Consider the following 19,951-nt stretch of genomic DNA (forward strand, 5'->3'; position numbering starts at 1 on the left):
CCCCCTCTAGCCCCTTACCTCTCCAACTCTCCTTCCATCACACTCTTCAGTAACTTGTGCCCGGGTGCTTTCCTTCCCCTGAGCAGAGCAAGTGCTCTGCTCTGCCCCACCCCCCGACCCCTTCCCCCTTTTAACTAGCTAGCTCTACCCAAGGTTCTCCCACAGCCCCTTGCACTTCCCTTACCACAGCACCTACCACCTTTAGAGTGATTACTATTTAATAGACTGTCTTCTCTGCTTAACTGCAAGTAAAGCCAGGTCAGAGACTCCAATCTGTCTCCATGGCACAGGGAGGGGGCTCAGGAAAAACTGGCTAGAACAATAAAGAAGGGCTCACTAAGGGGCAGACTGCAGGTTCTGGCTCAGCTGCCTCAACAACAGACTCTTTTCATCTGGTCAGCAGGCATGTGTCAATCTCATTTGGAAGGAAGAGCCGGTCAGAAAGATGCTTACAGGATTCAAGCACATTCATCAGCCACTACAACCACCTCTGTTTCCCAGAAAGCAGAAACAACCACAATACTCTACAACATAAGACTAGCTTAGCAAATTTCAGTGCAGCAACTCAGCAGACTAACATTGAGTAGTTAGAACTGTGGGGAAATGTTTAAGATAATGTGAAATGAAAAACAGGATATAAATTCTGACTCTGATCACGTAAAACATGTGCCCGTGGATAAAAGACCAGACACACACACACACACACACACACACACATATCACTGTGGGGTTACTGATAGGATTATGTGCTTTCTTTCCTCCAGGAAAAAAACATATTTAATAATGTTAGGCCATTCGGAATAAAAGGGGGCTTTTTTCCCCCCTCCATTTGGAGCTAATGCTCTTCCCTTCCTGAGTTCTAAGAGAAGTGGTCAATTTCTTATACCATCAACACTTCAATGTTCTGGATCCACAAGGTTAAAGATGCTCTGGGTAATTTCCGCCACTTGCTCCCAGGTCTCCACCCCTGCCCCCAAACCCCACCCTGGCAGGGAGAAGGCAGAAGGGTGGAGCAGGGAAAGGGTTGGGCAAGACCCCACGATGAAACAAACAGTACCTTTCTTGGTCGTGGTGAAATACTTTGAGTCAGTCATTTTGGTCCCTTATCTGTGGCCAGACTCTGCAAGACAGAAGAGAGGGGTGACTTTCTGTTGTGTCCGCTCCATTTTCAGTTACAGACCACAGGAGGAGGGCAGGATCCAGCACACATGTGGTATGGGAAGATAGCTTCTTATCTCTCTACAGGGCAAATGAGCTATTAGATAATAGCTGATCAGATTTTGGAAGGTAACTCTGAGGGATCTACCAAATTTTTGAATGTGTATATCCTTTGACCCAGCAGTTCTACTTCTAGGACTTCTAGGACTCTCCCACAGAAATACTTGCACAGATGTAAGGGTTTTTCCTACAGCACTGTCCATAACAATACTTCACTGGAAATAACCTAAATGCCCATCAATGAGGGAATGGCTAATGGGGTGGCTCAGTCGGTTGAGAGTCTGCCTTCGGCTCAGGTCATGATCCCAGAGTCCTGGGATAGAGTCCTGCATTGGGCTCTCTGCTCAGCAGGGAGCCTGCTTCTTCCTCTCCATCTGCCACTCCCTGTGCTTGTGCTTTCTCTGTCAAGTGTATAAAATCTTTTTATTTTTTTTAAAGATTTTATTTATTTATTTGAGAGAGAGAATGAGAGAGAGAGCATGAGAGAGGGGAGGGTCAGAGGGAGAAGCAGACTCCCTGACGAGCAGGGAGCCCGATGCGGGACCCGATCCCGGGACTCCAGGTTCATGACCTGAGCCCAAGGCAGTCGATTAACCAACCGAGCCACCCAGGTGCCCCCAAGTGTATAAAATCTTTAAAAAAAAAAAAAAAGGGACGCCTGGGTGGCTCGGTTGGTTAAACGGCTGCCTTTGGCCCAGGTCATGATCCCCGCATCCTGGGATCAAGTCCCACATCAGGCTCCTTGCTCAGCAGGGAGCCTGCTTCTCCCTCTCTCTCCCTCTGCTTGTGCTCTGTCAAATAAATAAAATCTTTAAAAAAAAAAAAAAGAAGGGAATGACTAAATACTCCGACAAGTCCACAGATTAAAAAGCACTTAGTTATAGCTACCCCTTCGTGTGCTCACTCCACCCAACACTGTTTTAAGTGCTTCCCGGAGGTTAACTCATTAAAGCCTCATCACAGCCTTAAGGAGGTATTACTGTTACCCCATATAGTCCAAAGAGCTTGGAAAATGCCAAATTTGAAAAGCTAGGGAGGTTTCTTCTCTCCCCAACTTTTCTGAACTTCTCTAACGGTGATATGTGCTATTCAACTCTAGAGAAGGCTAGAATCTGTATACTGTAGACTCTACAGCATTCCCCAAATCTAACTGGCCAGTTTCCTTAAAGCATCTCTCAGGACATCTCCCAATGCAAAAGTCACAGTGTGAAGTGCTGTTCTAAGGCAATAAAACAAAGAAAGTACCAAGTCCCCCTCATTCATTCAACATTTATGAAGTATCTACTATGTACCTTCAATAGTTCCTCTTAACAGGTAAGATGAAAGATTAAAGAAGCTACACAGGGGCCAAGTACCCTGGATACATGGCAGAGGCTCCAGGGGTTGTTTACTGAGTCCCTGTTACAGCCACGGGTTCTTAATACATTATCCCACTTAATCCTACCAATAAGGTAGCTGGTTTTAACCCTATTTTACAGATGAGGAAACTGAGGCTCAGGGTTGTTAAGTAACTTGCCCAAGGTCACATGACTTATAAATGGTTAGACTGGGAGACCATCTGAGGTCTGCCTGACCTTAGCAGCTGTATTCTATCAATGAAGGAATTCTGCTTCTCCCATCTGAAAGGGAGGATGGAGCCCTGACAGTGGCTAAGGACTCAGTTCAAAAACCGTAAGACTTTCAATGACAACTGTCCAATCCTACCTGTAGTCTCACATGGTAGAGAAAACCACAAAATCCAAAAAAACAGACATTTGAATGGAAAAAACTCACTCACTCTGTCCCTTCTGTTGTCTCTGTGGAAGAGACTGAAACATAGAACCCATCGAGGGCACTTGTGATAAGCACTGGGTGTTATATGTAAGTGATGAATCATTAAATTCTACTCCTGAAACCAATATTACACTGTATGTTAACTAACTAGAATTTAAATAAAACCTTGAAACTAATTAATTAAAAAACCCCACAGAACCTATTAACATCTTCTTTCAATGCATTACTATGTGGAAGCAAGATAGAGGTTACTGGTGGGATGGGGGTGAGAGGTCAAGGATCATTTCAAAAGTCTCTGGAAACAAAGGTGACATGGCTCCTCTCCAGCCCAACTGAATTCTCCAGACTAAGCTGGTATTCACAGCAGGATGGCAATGAGGCTGTTCCCCAACTGAGACACCCAATAGATTTTGTCTCAATGATCAATGGGAAACAAGTACGTACTGTCTCGGGGGCTGCCTTAAATCCTTTGTGGATCCCGTTGGAATAAAGGCTTCGCTGACAAAACAGTACAAAGGAAAAAACACAATTCTAGTTTCTTTGCTTTGCAAGGTTGAAAAGGGATGATGGCACTTTTCTGTGGGAGGTGCAGGAAAAAGCAGAAGAGACTGCTGTGTCTGATGATGGCAGACCGACAGTAGGGACTCTAACTTGCAGGTCCTGGCAGCAGGAGTCAGGGCTGTGGACAGATCCACAAAGGGAGAACCCACGTCAGCCTGGTCCATGGCTCTGTCCATCCTCCCCCTTCAGAACTGCCCCAGGTTCTGCACATGGCCAGTGCTGACCTGATAGTTGTTAAAAGAAATGAAAAGGGGCCAATGAGCATCCCAGGGAGGCTTGGCTTGCTGACAGCTCTGTTATGTAACTCTTTAGCATTTGTCTCCTAAAGGAGTTTACTTATAGTGAAAATCATTTTCTTTGGAGCACACACAAAGCCATTTTCTCAGAGAAATCTCACCAGCCTAGAGGTTCTTTCTGGAGTGCTTCGAATGAGCAGCTCAACAAGATAATAGGATGTCTGCCACACAACAAAGGGCTGTATGACTTTAGAAGTCACAGCGTGAAAGCACAACCGGCAGAGCTATCCAAAATAGAAGTACCCCATTTCTCAAAGTTAAGTTTAGTCTAAGAAGAGGGATCAATGAAAGCAAAAGCGGCTAAAAATTTTAGACCAAAAGAATCACAGTAACATATAAACCCCTCCATTGTTAAATCTAGAAGGAAATCAAAGTGAACAAAACCCCAAAACTACTCTAGATGTCTAACTTCAGTGCTGCCCAGAGATTCTTCCTTCTCCAATAGAGGAGGCTATAGGGGGTTTTCTCCTCATCTGCAGGCACAACACAACATCTGGGGCCCTAGGTTCCCAGAACACAACCTCCTGGGGACAGATTTGTGTTGCATGCAACTGCCCAGGTGGAAGAAAGGGTGGGAAGCTTCTTTTGGGGGGATTAAAAAAAGCAACAGAGCTGCAGGGTCAGCTAATTAGACCACCACAGTTGCCGATAGCCCTATAGCGTTAAGCTTTGATGACACCCTTCCTTTTACAGGTGCTAAGCAACTACTCCCAACTTAAACTGCTACCCAGTGTGAGTGCTGGCTGCTGCTTTTCTCTGCAATATCTATTTCGCATATCTCTCTGCAGAGGGCCCAATGGGACTGATGATACAGAAATCGTATCCCTCTGAAGTTGTTTCACGTACAGGAAATTAAAGTGGAGGAGGAAAGGGAAGTAGTGAGAAGTGAAAACGCTTTTGCAAAGGCACCCAGAGCATGGGTTTTTAAAAACCTCATTTCACTGTGGAAGATCAACTGCCCCTGGTTGACCTGCTACGGGTGACTAGCTCCTGTGTCCTTTCTCTGCAGTTATCTCTTAGATGTCAGTGCAAGAGATGTTTCATTCTCCCTACAGGAATGGGAAAAACCCTACAGTTCAGTCTAAAGGATCAGACTTGTGGATGCCACAGGGAAGACAGGTGCTTTCCCTGGCACTACTCAGCCATCACCATACACTGCATGCCTCCTAATGGAGGCCAAAGGCGCTAAGACCTTGTTTGATGGATCTGACTGTGTACATGAGCCACAACTGAAAGCGGACAGCCAATTCAGGCAAGAAAAAGCTTAGGGTTTGGATTCTATCTTTGGAAGTGACAGGACGCACATTAAAAAGCAATAATCAGGGGGAATTTTTGGTTTGGAAACTGCTCTGGCCAGTGTGATGAGTCACTTTTGCTAAGGAGAAAGCAGTCTGGGCTGGGATACCCCTCACTTTCAGCATTTACTGGCTAAGGAATGCCTGGAGGGGAGGGAAAGTCAAAATTAAAGAGGGGTACACCTGGAAGGACTGGTTTTGTCTTTGAAGAGCCACTGATGATGTCCTTACCTTAAATCTACCTTCCCACTTTGATCCTATAATCCCAGGACCAGTCCCTATTAATCTTACTTAAAAAAAAAAAAAAATCCTACTGACGCTCCTGCTTTCCCCTGCCACCAGACTTAAAGCAAAGAAACTGAACAATAGGGTGCCTGGGTGGCTCAGTTGGTTAAGTGACTGCCTTCAGCTCAGGTCATGATCCTGGAGTCCCAGGATTGAGCCCCATATTGGGCTCCCGGCTCAGCGGGGAGCCTGCTTCTCCCTCTGACCCTCTCCCCTCTCATGCTCTCTCTCTCTCAAATAAATAAATAAACTCTTAAAAAAAAAAAGAAACTGAATAATAAAGCCTGAAACAGAGTAGTTTTAGGTGTTCTAGAATTATAAAGAACTCTCTGATGAGAATCAGTGACATACTGGCTAGGACAAAGATGTAATGTAATCTAAGAGTGGAAAAATGAGGTCCTAGGAAGAAAATGGAAGGGGGGAAAACTCAGAAAAATCTTCCCAGCTAAAGACTGAATTTTAGGGCGCCTGGGTGGCTCAGATGGTTAAGCGTCTGCCTTCGGCTCAGGTCATGATCCCGGGGTCCTGGGATCGAGTCCCGCATCGGGCTCCCCGCTCAGTGGGAAGCCTGCTTCTCCCTCTGCCTCTCTCTCTCTCTCTCTCTCTCTCTCTGTCTGTCTCTGCCTCTCATGAATAAATAAATAAAAAAATCTTAAAAAAAAAAAAAAAAAGACTGAATTTTAGCCACTGGAGTTAGTTAGGTGTAAGGAAAGTTCTCAACACTTTAAACTTGTGAGGTCTTCACATATCTAAATGTAGTTCTATGAACAAGAGATAAACAATCGTGGTGTTTTAAACTAATAAAAGTAATTTAAATCTATAAAAAATACATTAAGAAAATAAATATTGAATATATTTCAACTTTTCTCCAAGATCTCAAAATTGCTAATGATAACAATAATTATTTTATTTTTATCATTTTGATTTTTTAGGTAGACTTCATGGCCAACGTGGAGCTTAACTCACAACCCTGAGATGAAGAGTTGCATACTCTACCAACTGAGCCAGCCAGGTGCCCCAACAATAATTTTAAAAGAAAGAATACTGAACTTATGTTAGTTTACTTCATCTCTATGATCCAATTCCTCTCTTGAAAATGGGGACAGCAGCACTTGCTCTTCCACCTAGTTCACTCATTTCTTCTGATAGGGGACAATGTGGGAATGGAAAGCACACTAACAAGTATAAATACCATGGGGTTCTGGGGCACCTGGGTGGCTTAGTGGTTTAGGCATCTGCTCGGGTCGTGGTCCTGGGGTCCTGGGATCTAGCCCCACATCGGGCTCTCTGCTAAGTAGGGAGCCTGCTTCTCTCTCTCCCTCTGCCTGCTGCTCCCCCTGCTTGTGCTCTCTCTGTGAAATAAAATCTTTTTTTTTTTTAAGATTTTATTTATTTATTCATGAGAGACACAGAGAGAGAAAGGCAGAGGGAGAAGCAGGCTCCCAAGGAGCAGGGAGCCCGATGCGGGACTCGATCCCAGGACCCTGGAACCATGACCCGAGCCGAAGGCAGACGCCCAACCTTCTGAGCCAATAAAATCTTAAAAAAAATAAATACAATGGGGTTCCATTTACATGAAATTCTAGGATAAGAAGAGGCAAAACTAAACTTATGGTGGTAGAAGTCAGATCAGTGGATGCTTCTAGCTGAGAAGGACTGTCTTAAATGGGGCACAAAAGAACTCTAGAAGTGATGGAAATGATTTGCATCTTGATGCAGATACTGGCCAGACTGGTACACTTAAGAGCTGACATATCACTTGTTGTAAATCACAAAGATTTTACTTTTTTTTATCTGACAGAGACAGAGAGAGAGCACACAAGCAGGGGGAGCGGCAGGCAGAGGGAGAGGGAGAAGCAGGCTCCCCGCTCCATGGGACCTTGGGATCATGACCTGAGCTGAAGACAGACGCTTAACCAACTGAGCCACCCAGGTGCCCCAAATATTGAATTTTTAAAAAAAATAAAATAAAACCCAATGCTGAAGAAGAAAAATGGAAAACTGTATACTCTAGACGAAACAAAGCCTTTCTGAGTATGACATTAAATCAAGTCTTTAAAAATCTGTGAGTTTGATTATATAAAAATTAAGTTTTCCTGCATGGCCAAAAACATAAAAAAGACATATGATAGACACACACATAAATTTCTATCACATCTCAGACAAAAGCCTATTTTCCTTCATACATAAAAAGTACCTAAAAATAGGAGAACGGCAAAGGATGTAGTGTGTTCACAGAAAATGAAGAACAATGGTTTAAGCTTACTTATAAGAGAAATTGATACTACAATGAAATACCATCCATCAGCTACTGGACTGGTAAAGACACAAAAGTCTGATGACATTCCACGTTGGTGCTGATGTGGGAAAATAGATACCCTTATATGATGCTAATAAGAGTCTAAATTGCTACAGCCTCTACACCAATTTGGCAACAGCTATCAAAATTGTAAAGGTGCTGACCCTTTGACCCAGCAAGTTTGCTTCTAGGAATTTCTTCTTCTTCTTCTTTTAAGGTTTTATTTATTTATTTGAGAGAGAGAGAGAGAACACGAGTGGAGGGAGGGGCAGAGACAGAATCAGAAGCAGACTCCATGCTGACTGTGGAGCCCGACGCCCATGACCACAAGATCATGACCTAAGCTGAACTGACTGAGCCATCCAGAAGCCCCTAGGAATCTATTCTATATGTACAAAAGCTATGTACATACAGTTATTCGTGTAGCATCCTTTGTAATAACAAACTATTGTAAACACCTTAAATGTCCTTCCATAGAGGGCTTGTTTAAAAATTATGGCACGACAGGGGCACCTGGCTGGCTCAGTCAGTACAGCATGTGACTCTTGATCTCTGGGTCATGAGTTCGAGCCCCACATTGAGTATAGAGATTACTTATTTTAAGAAAAAAGGAATTAAGGATGTCTGGGTGGCTCAGTTGGTTGAGCATCCAACTCTTGCTTTCGGCTCAGGTTGTGATCTCAGGGTCGTGAGACCAAGTCCATCAGATTCTGCAGTCGGTGCAGAATGTGCTTGTCCCTGTCCCTCTGCTCCTGCACCCCCCCCCCCACAGCTACACGTGCTCTCTCTCAAATAAATAAATAAAATCTTAAAAAAAATTTAAAAAGAAGAAAAAGTAAACAAGAAAAGATAATCTTTTCCTCCAGAAAAGAAGCCAGATTGCTAAAGGATGGGGTGAGAGACTGACCTTTCATCACTCACCAGCTTATGTCTTAGGAATTTTACATCCTGTGCATGTAGCACCTCTTTCAAATATAATACAGTTTAGAAAACAATGGGCGTCTCTCCAAAACACTGTTCCCAGCCCCATGCTTATCCCCAGTCTCAGCTCAAACACTGCTGCCTTACAGGAGCCTTCTCCAGACCCAGAGTGGCAGAGGCCTCTCTGACATTTGACTCAAGTCATATCGTGGACTTCTCCACATCCCTCCTCACGACTCTCATTTGGGATCTGTCCTATTTAATGCTGTCAACCCAGTGACTGGCACTATGCCTGGCACATTCCAGGAGCTCACCAAATGTTTGCTGACAAAATTAATGAAAAGACAGGTTCCCAGAGAAGCTACAAAACCAGGGGCCTATAAAAGATCGAGGTAAGAGGACTCCCTGATGAGACCAGTGAGTGACAATGGGGCAGACCAGGGACATAAACCTTTGTGGTTAACTTTCAACAAACATGGCAAGTCTGGTCCAATGCCAAGATAGCTGCCAGGAAATCTAGCTTTGCTACCAACAGCTGTATGACCCAGGGCAAATCCCTCCACCTCTGGACCTTACTTTTTCTAACTGTCAAACAAGAGAATTCAACCAGATCAATGGCTTTCCAAGCCCCTTCTCACTTTTAAACTGTTTAAAACAAAAATAGAATTGCTCTGTTTGACCTTAGAGTGGAGGACTTAGAGCCTAGCTCATTCCACTATGCCCAACTCCCCCTCTTCACCAGGGGCCCTCAGACAATCCACAGTTCCACAGGACAACAGTTCCAGTCTATTAAATGACAGATAAACGCCCATATCTCACGTTCTACGATTCTCTGCTAAAGATGAGAAATCCATTTCCTCACCAATGAGTGTTCTTCCAGGGTATCAAACAAGAGGAAATGGGGCATGATCATTCTCTGAGCATGACAAAAGACATTTCCAAGGGACAAGAGAAAACAAATTCAGAATGCAGCCAGGGCTACCAAGCCTTATTAGGTCTTCAGTAGGAAGGAAAACAGTAACAAGCCAAACAATTCCCCAAATGGCCTGCCAATGGCCAAGGAAAGGACTTTTCTAGTCTCAGGGCAGTGATTCATGCCAGAGCAACCCATGCTCTGCACTCGGATGAGAGGCATAAAGTTGGTGGCGCTAGCACAGTGCACTGCATACCACTGGCACTTGGTGAATTAACAAGGGAGACAATCAGTATCGTGAGATCAGCCAGAGAAGCAGCTTTAGGAAAGGGAAAGGGAAAGGGGAAGGAGATATTTGGTAAGGTCTGATCCAGCTGTCAAGACTCATCTCTGATTTCAAGGATATCTGGGAAGGGAAAAATGAGCCCTAAAAGTCTGTTGGTGGCTTCCATCTTCAGTGCTGTTTAAAACTGTCACTGTTGGGCACCTGGGTGGCTCAGTCGATTAAGCGTCTGCCTTTGGCTCGGGTCATGATCTCAGGGTCCTGGGTTCGAACCCTGCATGGGGCTCTCTCCTTAGTGGGGAGTCTGCTTCTCCCTCTCCTTCTGCCTATCCCCCTGCTCATGCCCTCACACTCTCTCAGATAAATTTTTAAAATAAAAAACAATAAAACTGTCACTGTTAAACTCTTGCCTGATGAAGAGCTGTTCAGAAACCTGCTCCAGGCACGTTAGCTCAAGGACAGTTAAGAATAAGCTAGGAAGAGTGAATAAAAGGGGTTAGAGTGGTGCTACTGTTTCTTCTTCATTTAGAACAGAAAAGCCAAACTTTAATCACCCCACATGTTTGCTGTTTCAGTTCTGTCTCAAAGGCACAGGTTGATTCATTGACAAATACTCCCCTACTCTGTGCCACACTCTGGATTATGTTCCTGCCCCATGAAGCCTAGAGTTTATAATAGAGACAGTGATTCTATTCACCACCCAGCAATTACTCACCACTGCTCACCTGACAGTCTCCTTTTCAAAAGGAAATGGTCCTCACAGGTAAGTCCTAAAGTTCACTTTATAGACAGGGGAACAGGTGAGGCCAACTTGAAGATTAAAAGGTGACTCAGCAGTAGAGAAAACCAGATTTCAGACTTTCTCTCTGAGACAACATGGCCACCAAACTCAGACAGATAGGTTCTTTCAAGTCGGTTTAATAACTATGAGAAAATAAGTTATGCTCTTTTTTGGGCTTGGCATGAAATTCAGAACAAAGGTGGCAGGGGTAGCAGTAATGGCAAACAGATATGCTCTATGGGCCAGACACTATGAAAAGAGCTTCACATTTAATCCTCACAATAATCTGTGGAAAAGGTATTGATAATATCACAAGTTTACAGATGAGAAAAGTGAAGCCCAGAGAGACCAGGGCATTTCTCCGGAGTTACACAGCTAGAAAATGGTAGCACTGACACTCTCTACCCTTGCCTCATAATGAGGCCCCACAGGTCCCACTCTGTCCAGCAAGGCAACTTCTCCTCCCTGAATGAAACCCTGGCAGAATCAGACACACTCCAAGCTAAAGGATACATGAAATATGTTGCCACATATTCCTGCAGAATTCCTCGAACATTGAATTACAGGTATTTTAGGACCAGCCCATCCAGTTTGGACAACAGGAATGTCAAGTTTGGTAATGTGCCTAGTGAAAGCCTGTCTGGATGAGCCTGCCGAGTTATGGGTCTGGGATTTGGATGAAAAGTAGTTAGCCAAAATCAATCTCCTGAGACCCACTAGCAATTAAAGCCTCAAAATGAAAAGGAAGTAAAGACACGCACATGCCACATGCAAATGTGCTTATATTAGCACTGAGTCCTTAGAAACTAATTCTAGAATCCTGTGCCAGTTCTCAACTACCTACAGAAAGAAAGCTTGGAAAGATCTGCTGTCAAGAGAAAGAAAGGTTCCTTTGGACTTGTAAAAAGAAAGTAACAGGGGTTTCTTCTGAATAATACTTAAATTAATCAAGAGAAAGAGGCCAAAGACTAGAACGAGGCACCCTGAGAATTTCAGTTTTCCCATCTATACAATGAAACACTTTCTGAAGATCTGTGAAGTGTTGGAGTCATCCATTCAGCATGTGTAACAGTGTAGAGCACTGTCAACTCTGAGACCGGGACTGTGCCCCACACACGAGCATGCGCACAGCAGACAAAGGACAGTTTTCCCGCTGGGCTTTTACAGATGCAGAGGCCAAGAAGTGCAGGTGAATAGCAGAGCAATCATGCCTTCCATAGAAGTACCACCACTGTTCAGAGGAGGGTTCTGAGACTGGGGGAATGTCTAGGGAAGCCCTCTTAGATAAAGAAGTGCTTTCCGGACAGGAAAAGATGGGTCACATTTGGAAAGGGAGGACTGAGGGTAACCTGGAGAAGACCCACAAGATGCCAGCATAACAGGGAACAAATAGAGACTAAACCACCAGCAACACTGACTGGCGCGCAGGCCCTGTGCTAAATGGTTTACAGCCCCTCTGTCATTTAATTCTCAAGGTAATCCACTTATAAATGAGGAATTAAAAATGCTGAGAGAGGAGTTACTTATCCAAAGCCAAAACAACCATGTGTGTTCAGGAGTTTGTGAGAATCCCTGCCTGGCTGAAGGCAAGGACTTGGAAGGGAAAGGAACAGATGAGGTTAGGCAAGGAAGGATGAGATTCAGCGATGGTCTTGGATTCGAGAGCGTGTTAGATCCTGCTGGCAGACGATGAGTGATCCTGTCAAATGACAAGTCTCACGCTGATGAGCATTTGACACTGCTTATCACTCCCTTTTCCTTGAAACACTTTCTTCCCCCTGGATTCCAGGATGCTATGCACTCTGCTTTCCCCTCTACCCCACTGCCTGCTCCATCTCAGTCTCCTTTGTTGGTTCTTCCTCCTCTCCCTCTCCATTACTGGAGGGCCCCAGCATCAGGCCTGGTACCTTTTCCCCACCCCCACCCCCCATACTATCTCGCCTCTTTGATGAGCTCGTCCAGTGTCAAGGCTTTAAGTATCATCTACATGCTGACAACTCACAAGTTTACACCCCCCAGGCCCAACCTCTCCAGTGAACTCCCAGCTCATATATCCAAACTGCCGAATCAATATCTGAACTTGAATGTCTATACAGCTAACAGGCAGCTCAAACTTAACATGATAAAAACTGACCTCCTGCTTGTCCCCACCCCCCAACTGGCTCATCTGCAGTTTTCATGATCTAGTTCATTATCAACATCTTTAACAGGGTCTCAGGAGAAAACAACCTCAGTTACCCTTGACAACACACACACTCTCTCATATTCCACATCTAATCTATCAGCAAATCCTATGGGATCTACCTTCAAAATGAATCCGGAATCCATAAAGTGGTTATTCACCAGCTCCATCACTTCCACCATGCTCCAAGCCACCATCACTTTTTTTTTTTAAGATTTTATTTATTTGGCAGAGAGAGAGAGAGAGCGAGAGAGAGAACACAAGCAGGGGGACTGGGTGAGGGAGAAGCAGGCTTCCCGCTGAGCAAGGAGCCTGATGCGGGACTCAATCCCAGGACCCTGGGATCATGACCTGAGCCAAAGGCAGATGCCTAATGACTGAGCCACCCAGGCGCCTCCCACCATCACTTCTTATTGGGATTGCTACCAAAGCTGCTTCCACACTGCTCTCAACAACCCATTTCAGCAACAGGCAGAACGATCCTATTACAGTCGAAGTCAGACAGTGGTACTCCTCTGTCCAATCCTCCCAACGGTTCCGTGTCTCACCTTGGAGTAAAAGCCAAAATCTCTCCCATGGCCTCATGGACTATGGGCTCATATGAGACACACACCCCTTCTGTCTCTCTTTCACACACATACACACCACCCATTACTTCTTCGAACTCTTCTCCCACTGTTTTCTCTATCATTCCCTCAGTTCCAGCCATTTGGGGCCTCTGCTGATCCTTGAACACAACAGGCACATTTCCACCTCAGGGCCTTTGCACATGCTGTTCACGTTGCCAGGGAGGCTCCTTCTCCAGATAGTGCCATGGCTCAGTCCTTCACCTCTTTCAAATTTCATTCAAATGTCACCTCCTCTGACCACTTCATTTAAAATTCTGCACATCCCCAACCAATCCCAACTCCCTATCCTTCTTTTTTTTTTTTAAGATTTTATTTATGGGCGCCTGGGTGCTCAGTTGGTTAGGCGACTGCCTTCAGCTCAGGTCGTGATCCCAGGGTCCTGGGATTGAGCCCCGCATCAGGCTCCCTGCTCAGCGGGAAGCCTGCTTCTCCCTTTCCTACTCCCCCTGCTTGTGTTCCCTCTCTCGCTGTGTCTCTCTCTGTGTGTCAAATAAATAAATAAAATAATCTTTAAAAAAAGATTTTATTTATTTGACAGAGAGAGCACAAGTAGACAGAGAGGCAGGCAGAGGGAGAGGGAGAAGCAGGCTCCCCGCTGAGCAGAGTGCCTGACACGGGGCTCGATCCCAGGACCCTGGGACCATGACCTGAGCTGAAGGCAGACGCCTAACCGACCGAGCCCTCCAGGTGCCCCCCAACTCCCTAACCTTTTTCTCCTTTTGTATTTAAGATACTTATCACCAACATACTATAAAATATATTTATATTGTCTATTTTTTCTCCTTCCATAATGTGCTCCATGAGGACAAAGATTTTGTCCTTCAAAATAAATTTGAAGAATTTATTCACTATTGTATCCCTAGCTCCTTGACTGTTACCTGACAAACAGTAGGTGCTCAATAAATGTCTGAATGATTAGTGCTCAACTCTCTTCTTGGGGAAATTTCAAGTTTTGTAAACCACCCTCAGCTAGAGACCAGCTTCCCCATGTTCCATTCACAGGGTTTGCCAGCATCAGACGTGCATCTGATCTGGTTGTCAAGCTAATTTGATAAAATTGAAGTTGAAAATGTCAGACCCCCTAGCCCATTTTAGAGCCAATAAATAAATGGAAAACAATAAAGAAAAGAGAGAAGGGCAAAGGGCAGAAGATCAGGCGGCAACAACTCTGATGGGAGAAAGGTCAAGGCCACCTCTTTCAGTGAGGCCAGATCACCGTCCCCTGCTTCCACAGGTATCAGCTCAGAGACTAAAGCTGCTGGAGGTGGGGATGCAAATGCTGGGGGCAGGGGGTCTGACACAGCTGTGATGTGAACACAGACAGGCCCTTCCCTCCGCCTATAACCCTCTAGGCCCACAGGCCCTCTGTGTCAAGCTCTTCATTGCTTTTGTACTTAAGGAGCCTTCTGCCTGGATGATCCTCTCCAGCTTCTAGAGTGGCTGCTCCAACTTATCCTTCAAATCTCGGCTCAGATGACATCATTTCAAAGATACCATCTCTGGGGTGTCTGGGTGGCTCAGTCGGTTGGGCGTCTGCCTTCGGCTCAGGTCATGATCCTGGAGTCCCGGGATCAAGCCCTGCATCGGGCTCCCTGATCACTGGGGAGTCTGCTTCTCCCTCTGCCCCTCACCCCGCTCATGCTCTCTCTCACTCTTTCTCTCAAATAAATAAAATCTTAAAAAAAAACACAAAAAACCCACAAAGATACCGTTCCTGTACTAAGTACGTATTTTCCTGCTGTCGCCCCACCCCCATTCCTATTCATATGTTTGCTGAGCACCTCCCATGTGCCATAAACAGGTCTACATGCTAGGGATACAGCAGTGAATGAATCAAACAAAAATCCTTCCCTTCATGGAGCATACATCCCAATGGCAGACAGAGACCACAGGCAAGATAAATAAGTACAATAGGTACTATCTCAGATAGTGATAAATGCTATGGAGAAAGAGAAAACAGGGAAGGAGGATAGGGAGTGTGGAGGAGGGGAGGAAAGGAGGTTAAAATTTAACCAAATGGCCACCTTGAGAAGGTGACAGGACACTGTCTCAACATCCAGCCACTGAGCTTCATTCAGAGAATGAAGACCACAGAAGCAGACTCACTGGCTAATGAAATTTTGTCATTCCACTCTCAATATGGTTAAGACCCTAAAAACAATTAGGTGTGGCAAAAACTATGTGTCACCCAAGTCTATTCCTTTACAGAGCTCTGCTTTAACGAATGTTTTCAGTGCTGAAAATGAATGATGGAGGACTGCTTTTAAAGCTTTGAGACCTTACTTTCAAACCTACCATCTTCCAGCTCAAGTCCACAGAGGAGACGGTAAACCTGGGAGAGCAGTCACTAAGGTGGGCATTCTGGACTCAACCAGCCTCTTACCTTAATGAGAAGAGGTCTCCCAACTTTGGGGAGACCCTCTTAATGGAGGTAAGAGGTCAAGCCCAAGGCTAAAGACCCCAAAAGCATGAGGCTTGGAAGTCTAAAACCACAGCCAAGCCCCTCCTCAGCAACATTAAAAAACAGGAGACAATCCAAGAATGAGGTGTTGGGAAAGGGAAGGTGGCCACCAGAGGCCTACACAACTTAACAGGCACAGGCATTCCACTGCTGTAAACTGAGAATTGTAATGTCACATACCTGAGGGATTTGTGAGGCTAACACAGGTCAATACAGGGGCGCCCGGGCGGCTCAGTCAGTTAAGTGTCTGCCTTTGGCTCAGGTCACGATCCTGGAATCCCGGGATTGAGCCCCAAGTCGGGTTCCCTGCTCAACAGGGAGTCTGCTTCCCCCCTCTTGTGCTCTCTCTCTCTCACTCTCTCTTAAATAATAAAATCTTTTTAAAATTTTTATTGTTATGTTAATCACCATACATTAATTTTTTATTGTTATGTTAATCACCATACATTACATCATTAGTTTTTGATGTAGTGTTCCATGATTCATTGTTTGTACATAACACCGAGTGCTCCACGCAGAATGTGCCCTCTTTAATACCCATCACCAGGCTAACCCATCCCCCCACCCCCCTCCCCTCTAGAACCCTGTTTGTTTTTCAGAGTCCATCGTCTCTTAAATAATAAAATCTTTTTTTTTTATTTTTTTAAAGATTTTATTTATTTATTTGAGACAGAGAGAATGAGAGAGAGAGAGCACGAGAGGGGAAAGGGTCAGAGGGAGAAGCAGACTCCCCGCCGAGCAGGGAGCCCGATGCGGGACTCGATCCAGGGACTCCAGGATCATGACCTGAGCCGAAGGCAGTTGCTCAACCAACTGAGCCACCCAGGCGCCCAATAATAAAATCTTTTAAAAAATAAAATAAAACAGGTCAATACATACAAAGCCTTCAGCAGTGCCCCAAGTGGCCTATTGCTATAGGCTGGCCACTATGACTATTACATAGGGAGAGTGGTTACCACCAGCACCTCCTCACTGTTCCCCAACCCCAAGTCTCTGGGAGGCCCTGAAGCACTGTGGTGGTGCCTGTTGAAATGTAAGTCAGATCTCAGAACTCCTGCTCAAAACCCTCTAGCAGCTCCCACCTCACTCAGAGTAAAAGCCAGGGTTCTTATCTTGACCTGGAAGCCCCCTCCATTCTCCTCTGACCTCATAACCCACTGCCCTGCTCATTGCTCACTCAGCTTCCCTGCCGTTCTCAAACAAGCCAGGGACACTCCTACTCTCCACTATCTTGGGCCTGGAAGGCTCTTTCCCCAGACAATGTCACTCTGGTGGCTGTCGGGGTGGTAGCAACAAAACCAGAGTAGTTAATCCTATCACTGGTCAGACTTCTCCCTATCCCTCTGGAGTCATATGAGGATGGACAGGAAAGTGCTTTGAATTCCCTCTTCCTAGTAATCAAAGAATTGTAACAAGTCAATGCAACATTCATTCATTCGCTGAACATTTTCTGAGCACCTATGTGCCAGACATTTCACTAAGTGCTAGAGACACAGACAGTTAAGACAAGTCCTCCCCAAGGATTAAGAGCTGTTTACTTAGAAGCCAGCCAAGTAAACAATGACAAATCCTCCTGAGCAGTGCCACTGGACACTGAGGAGGTTCAGGCCTGCAAGGTGAGAGAGATGATCAGACAGGAAGCTCCAAGTAGTGGTCCAGCAAAGAGGCATGTGTGACAGGAAATGGTGTTCAAGCAGAGAATAGCACAAAACAAAGACACAGAATGTAAAAAGAGTTGAGAGTTCCAGAAGTGGCTGAGTTTGAGTTTGACTGGAGTGTGGGAAGAGACGGAAGTGGAGAGTAGGAGAGATGAGGCAGGAGAGCCAGGCAGGAGTCAGCCCAAAAGGCCTTGAAGGCCATGATAAGGAATGTGAATTTTAGTCTGAGGGCAAAAAGGAGTCACTGATGGATATTCAAGCAGGATTATTTTTTAAAGGATTCCCCAAGTGCTCAAGTGATATTTTCTCTCTGGTGTTATTTGTTCCTCTCTGTGTGAAGAGAAAAACAAAACACACTAAAACCATTTCTGGGCTGTAATCATGTATCAGTGACCTATCTCAGGCAAAAAAAAAACCTGTTCAGAAAAAGAAACATCTACATGTAACAGATGCCCTCTCAATCTTTCATAATTACACTAAAATGCAAAACTCATACCCAAGCCATGTTTGCTCACTGTCAGCATGTCAGGCTTTGGTGCCAGGCATGGGGGGTTTTCTGGGAAGTGAGCAGTCAAGACATGCAACAGCTTCAGAGGATGACCAGCAAAACATGAAAGTCCAAGTCCAAAGCCAGTAGGACCAACAGACTAAACTTGTTCTGAAACACTTTTAGGAAGTGAAACGAGAAGGGTGGGAGCAGTCCTGTGTACGTAAAGGTCTCTGTTTGCAGAAGGAAGTAATACCCCACAAACCAGGGTTGACAGCCTTCCTCAGACAGAGGCTCCCAGTAGGCATCAACTGCCTAGGGTCAAGGCAACCAACCACAGTAACAGTCTCTGCACAAATTTCCTTATCTAATCCCCACACACACCAGTGGTGGGGTGGGGGGGATAAGGAGAAGGTGGTGGTATTATTTTAGAGCTGAAGTAAATGAGGCCAAGCCTAAGTAAGTTGTCCAGCTCACACTATCAGGAAGCTGCTGAGCTGGGTTCAGAACCCAGGGTTGACTCATGGGGAGTCCGGCAGTGCTTTTTCCACTACACCTCTGAGCCCTTCAGGCCGCTCAGGATGAAGCCTCTGCTCAACGCATACTCAACAGATAATCTCTCCACAACCTCTGAGGGATCTGATTCTTTGAGAACTACTGAAGCTACTCTTTATGACAGTTTTTAAGAGGATGGAGGAGGCTGGTGGGCTCAACTCAGGACAGGGAGCCAGATGCTCTGAGCTTTGCTCATGTTCCCACCATCTGTGACAAGTCACTTCATCTCAAATCCCCCCTTGGAAGGATGGGGATAAGGTGACAATATTAAGTTTCTGTTAATTCAATGGAATGAGAAGAACAGATCATAGAGTTTAAAAAAAGGTACTACAGGGCACCTGGGTAGCTCAGTTGTTAAGCATCTGCCTTCGGCTCAGGTCATGATCCCAGGGTTCTGGGATAGAGTCCTAAGTCAGGTTCCCTGCTCAGCGGGAAGCCTGCTTCTCCCTCTCCCCCTACTTGGGTTCCCTCTCAGGCTGTGCCTCTGTCAAATAAATAAAATCTTAAAAAAAAAAATGTTTTTTTTTTAAAAGGTACTACAGTAATATTTAAAGATTTTTATTTATTTATTTGTCAGAGAGAGAGAGAGAGAGCACAAGCCAGGGGGAGCAGGAGAGGGAGAAGCAGGCTCCTCACTGAGCAAGGAGCCCGATGTGGGACTCGATCCCAGGACCCCGGGATCATGACCTGAGCTGAAGGCAGACGCTTAACGACTGAGCCACCCAGGCATCCCAGTACTACAGTAATATTTATATCACAGCTTTCTTCAGAAGCATGTGATATAATGGGTTATATCACGGGTTCATTAAGGCTTGTAACACCACCCAGGACTGGCTGGATAGGAAGGTAGCAGGTCTTTCTCCTGCTGCTATCAGGGAAACTGAGCCAGAACTGGAGCAAGTGAATATCTGCAAAGGAATAAGGCTCAGACTCCCAGAGTCTGGTCCTCCAGCCATCAAATGACCTCACCATCTACCAAGCAAGATGTGTGCTTCCCAGCCAAGAAGCCAAGGGGCCTGCACTTTTCTGAGACAGAGACCCTCCCTTTGAGAACGTTCTTCAAGAACCTAGGGCCAAAAGATCCCCTAGGGGTCATGTGCTTCCTCTCTTTATTCCAAAAGGAATGCAGCTCAACCACTCTTAAGAGAGGGTCTGAATATTCTTAAATCAGCTTCATGAATAGCCTGTTTTGTGTCTCACAGTTCTCAACAGTCAGGAAAAACTTCCACTTTTGCCCTGAAATGTAATTACTTACAGCAATAGCCTGCAGGATTGTTTCATCCTAAACATGTGAATCAAATGCCCCTTATGAAGATCAGACACAACGTAATAAGGCTACGTCTTTACATAGCTT

At 45.3% G+C, this 19,951-nt stretch overlaps 1 protein-coding gene across 8 annotated transcripts in view; it reads right to left on the reverse strand.

The window, feature by feature from the left end:
* Positions 1-19,951, reverse strand: part of AP1B1 (adaptor related protein complex 1 subunit beta 1) — an 83,591-nt gene that overhangs the window by 33,291 nt on the left and 30,349 nt on the right. For all 8 annotated transcript variants that reach the window (XM_027576723.2, XM_027576729.2, XM_027576728.2 and 5 more), the window contains exon 2: positions 1,058-1,120. In XM_027576723.2, the coding sequence (XP_027432524.1) occupies positions 1,058-1,094 (37 nt within the window). In that variant the 5' untranslated portion in view covers positions 1,095-1,120. The remainder of the gene's footprint in view (positions 1-1,057; positions 1,121-19,951) is intronic.

The sequence above is a fragment of the Zalophus californianus genome, chromosome 14, assembly GCF_009762305.2.
Source record: "Zalophus californianus isolate mZalCal1 chromosome 14, mZalCal1.pri.v2, whole genome shotgun sequence".
Taxonomy (NCBI): domain Eukaryota; kingdom Metazoa; phylum Chordata; class Mammalia; order Carnivora; family Otariidae; genus Zalophus; species Zalophus californianus.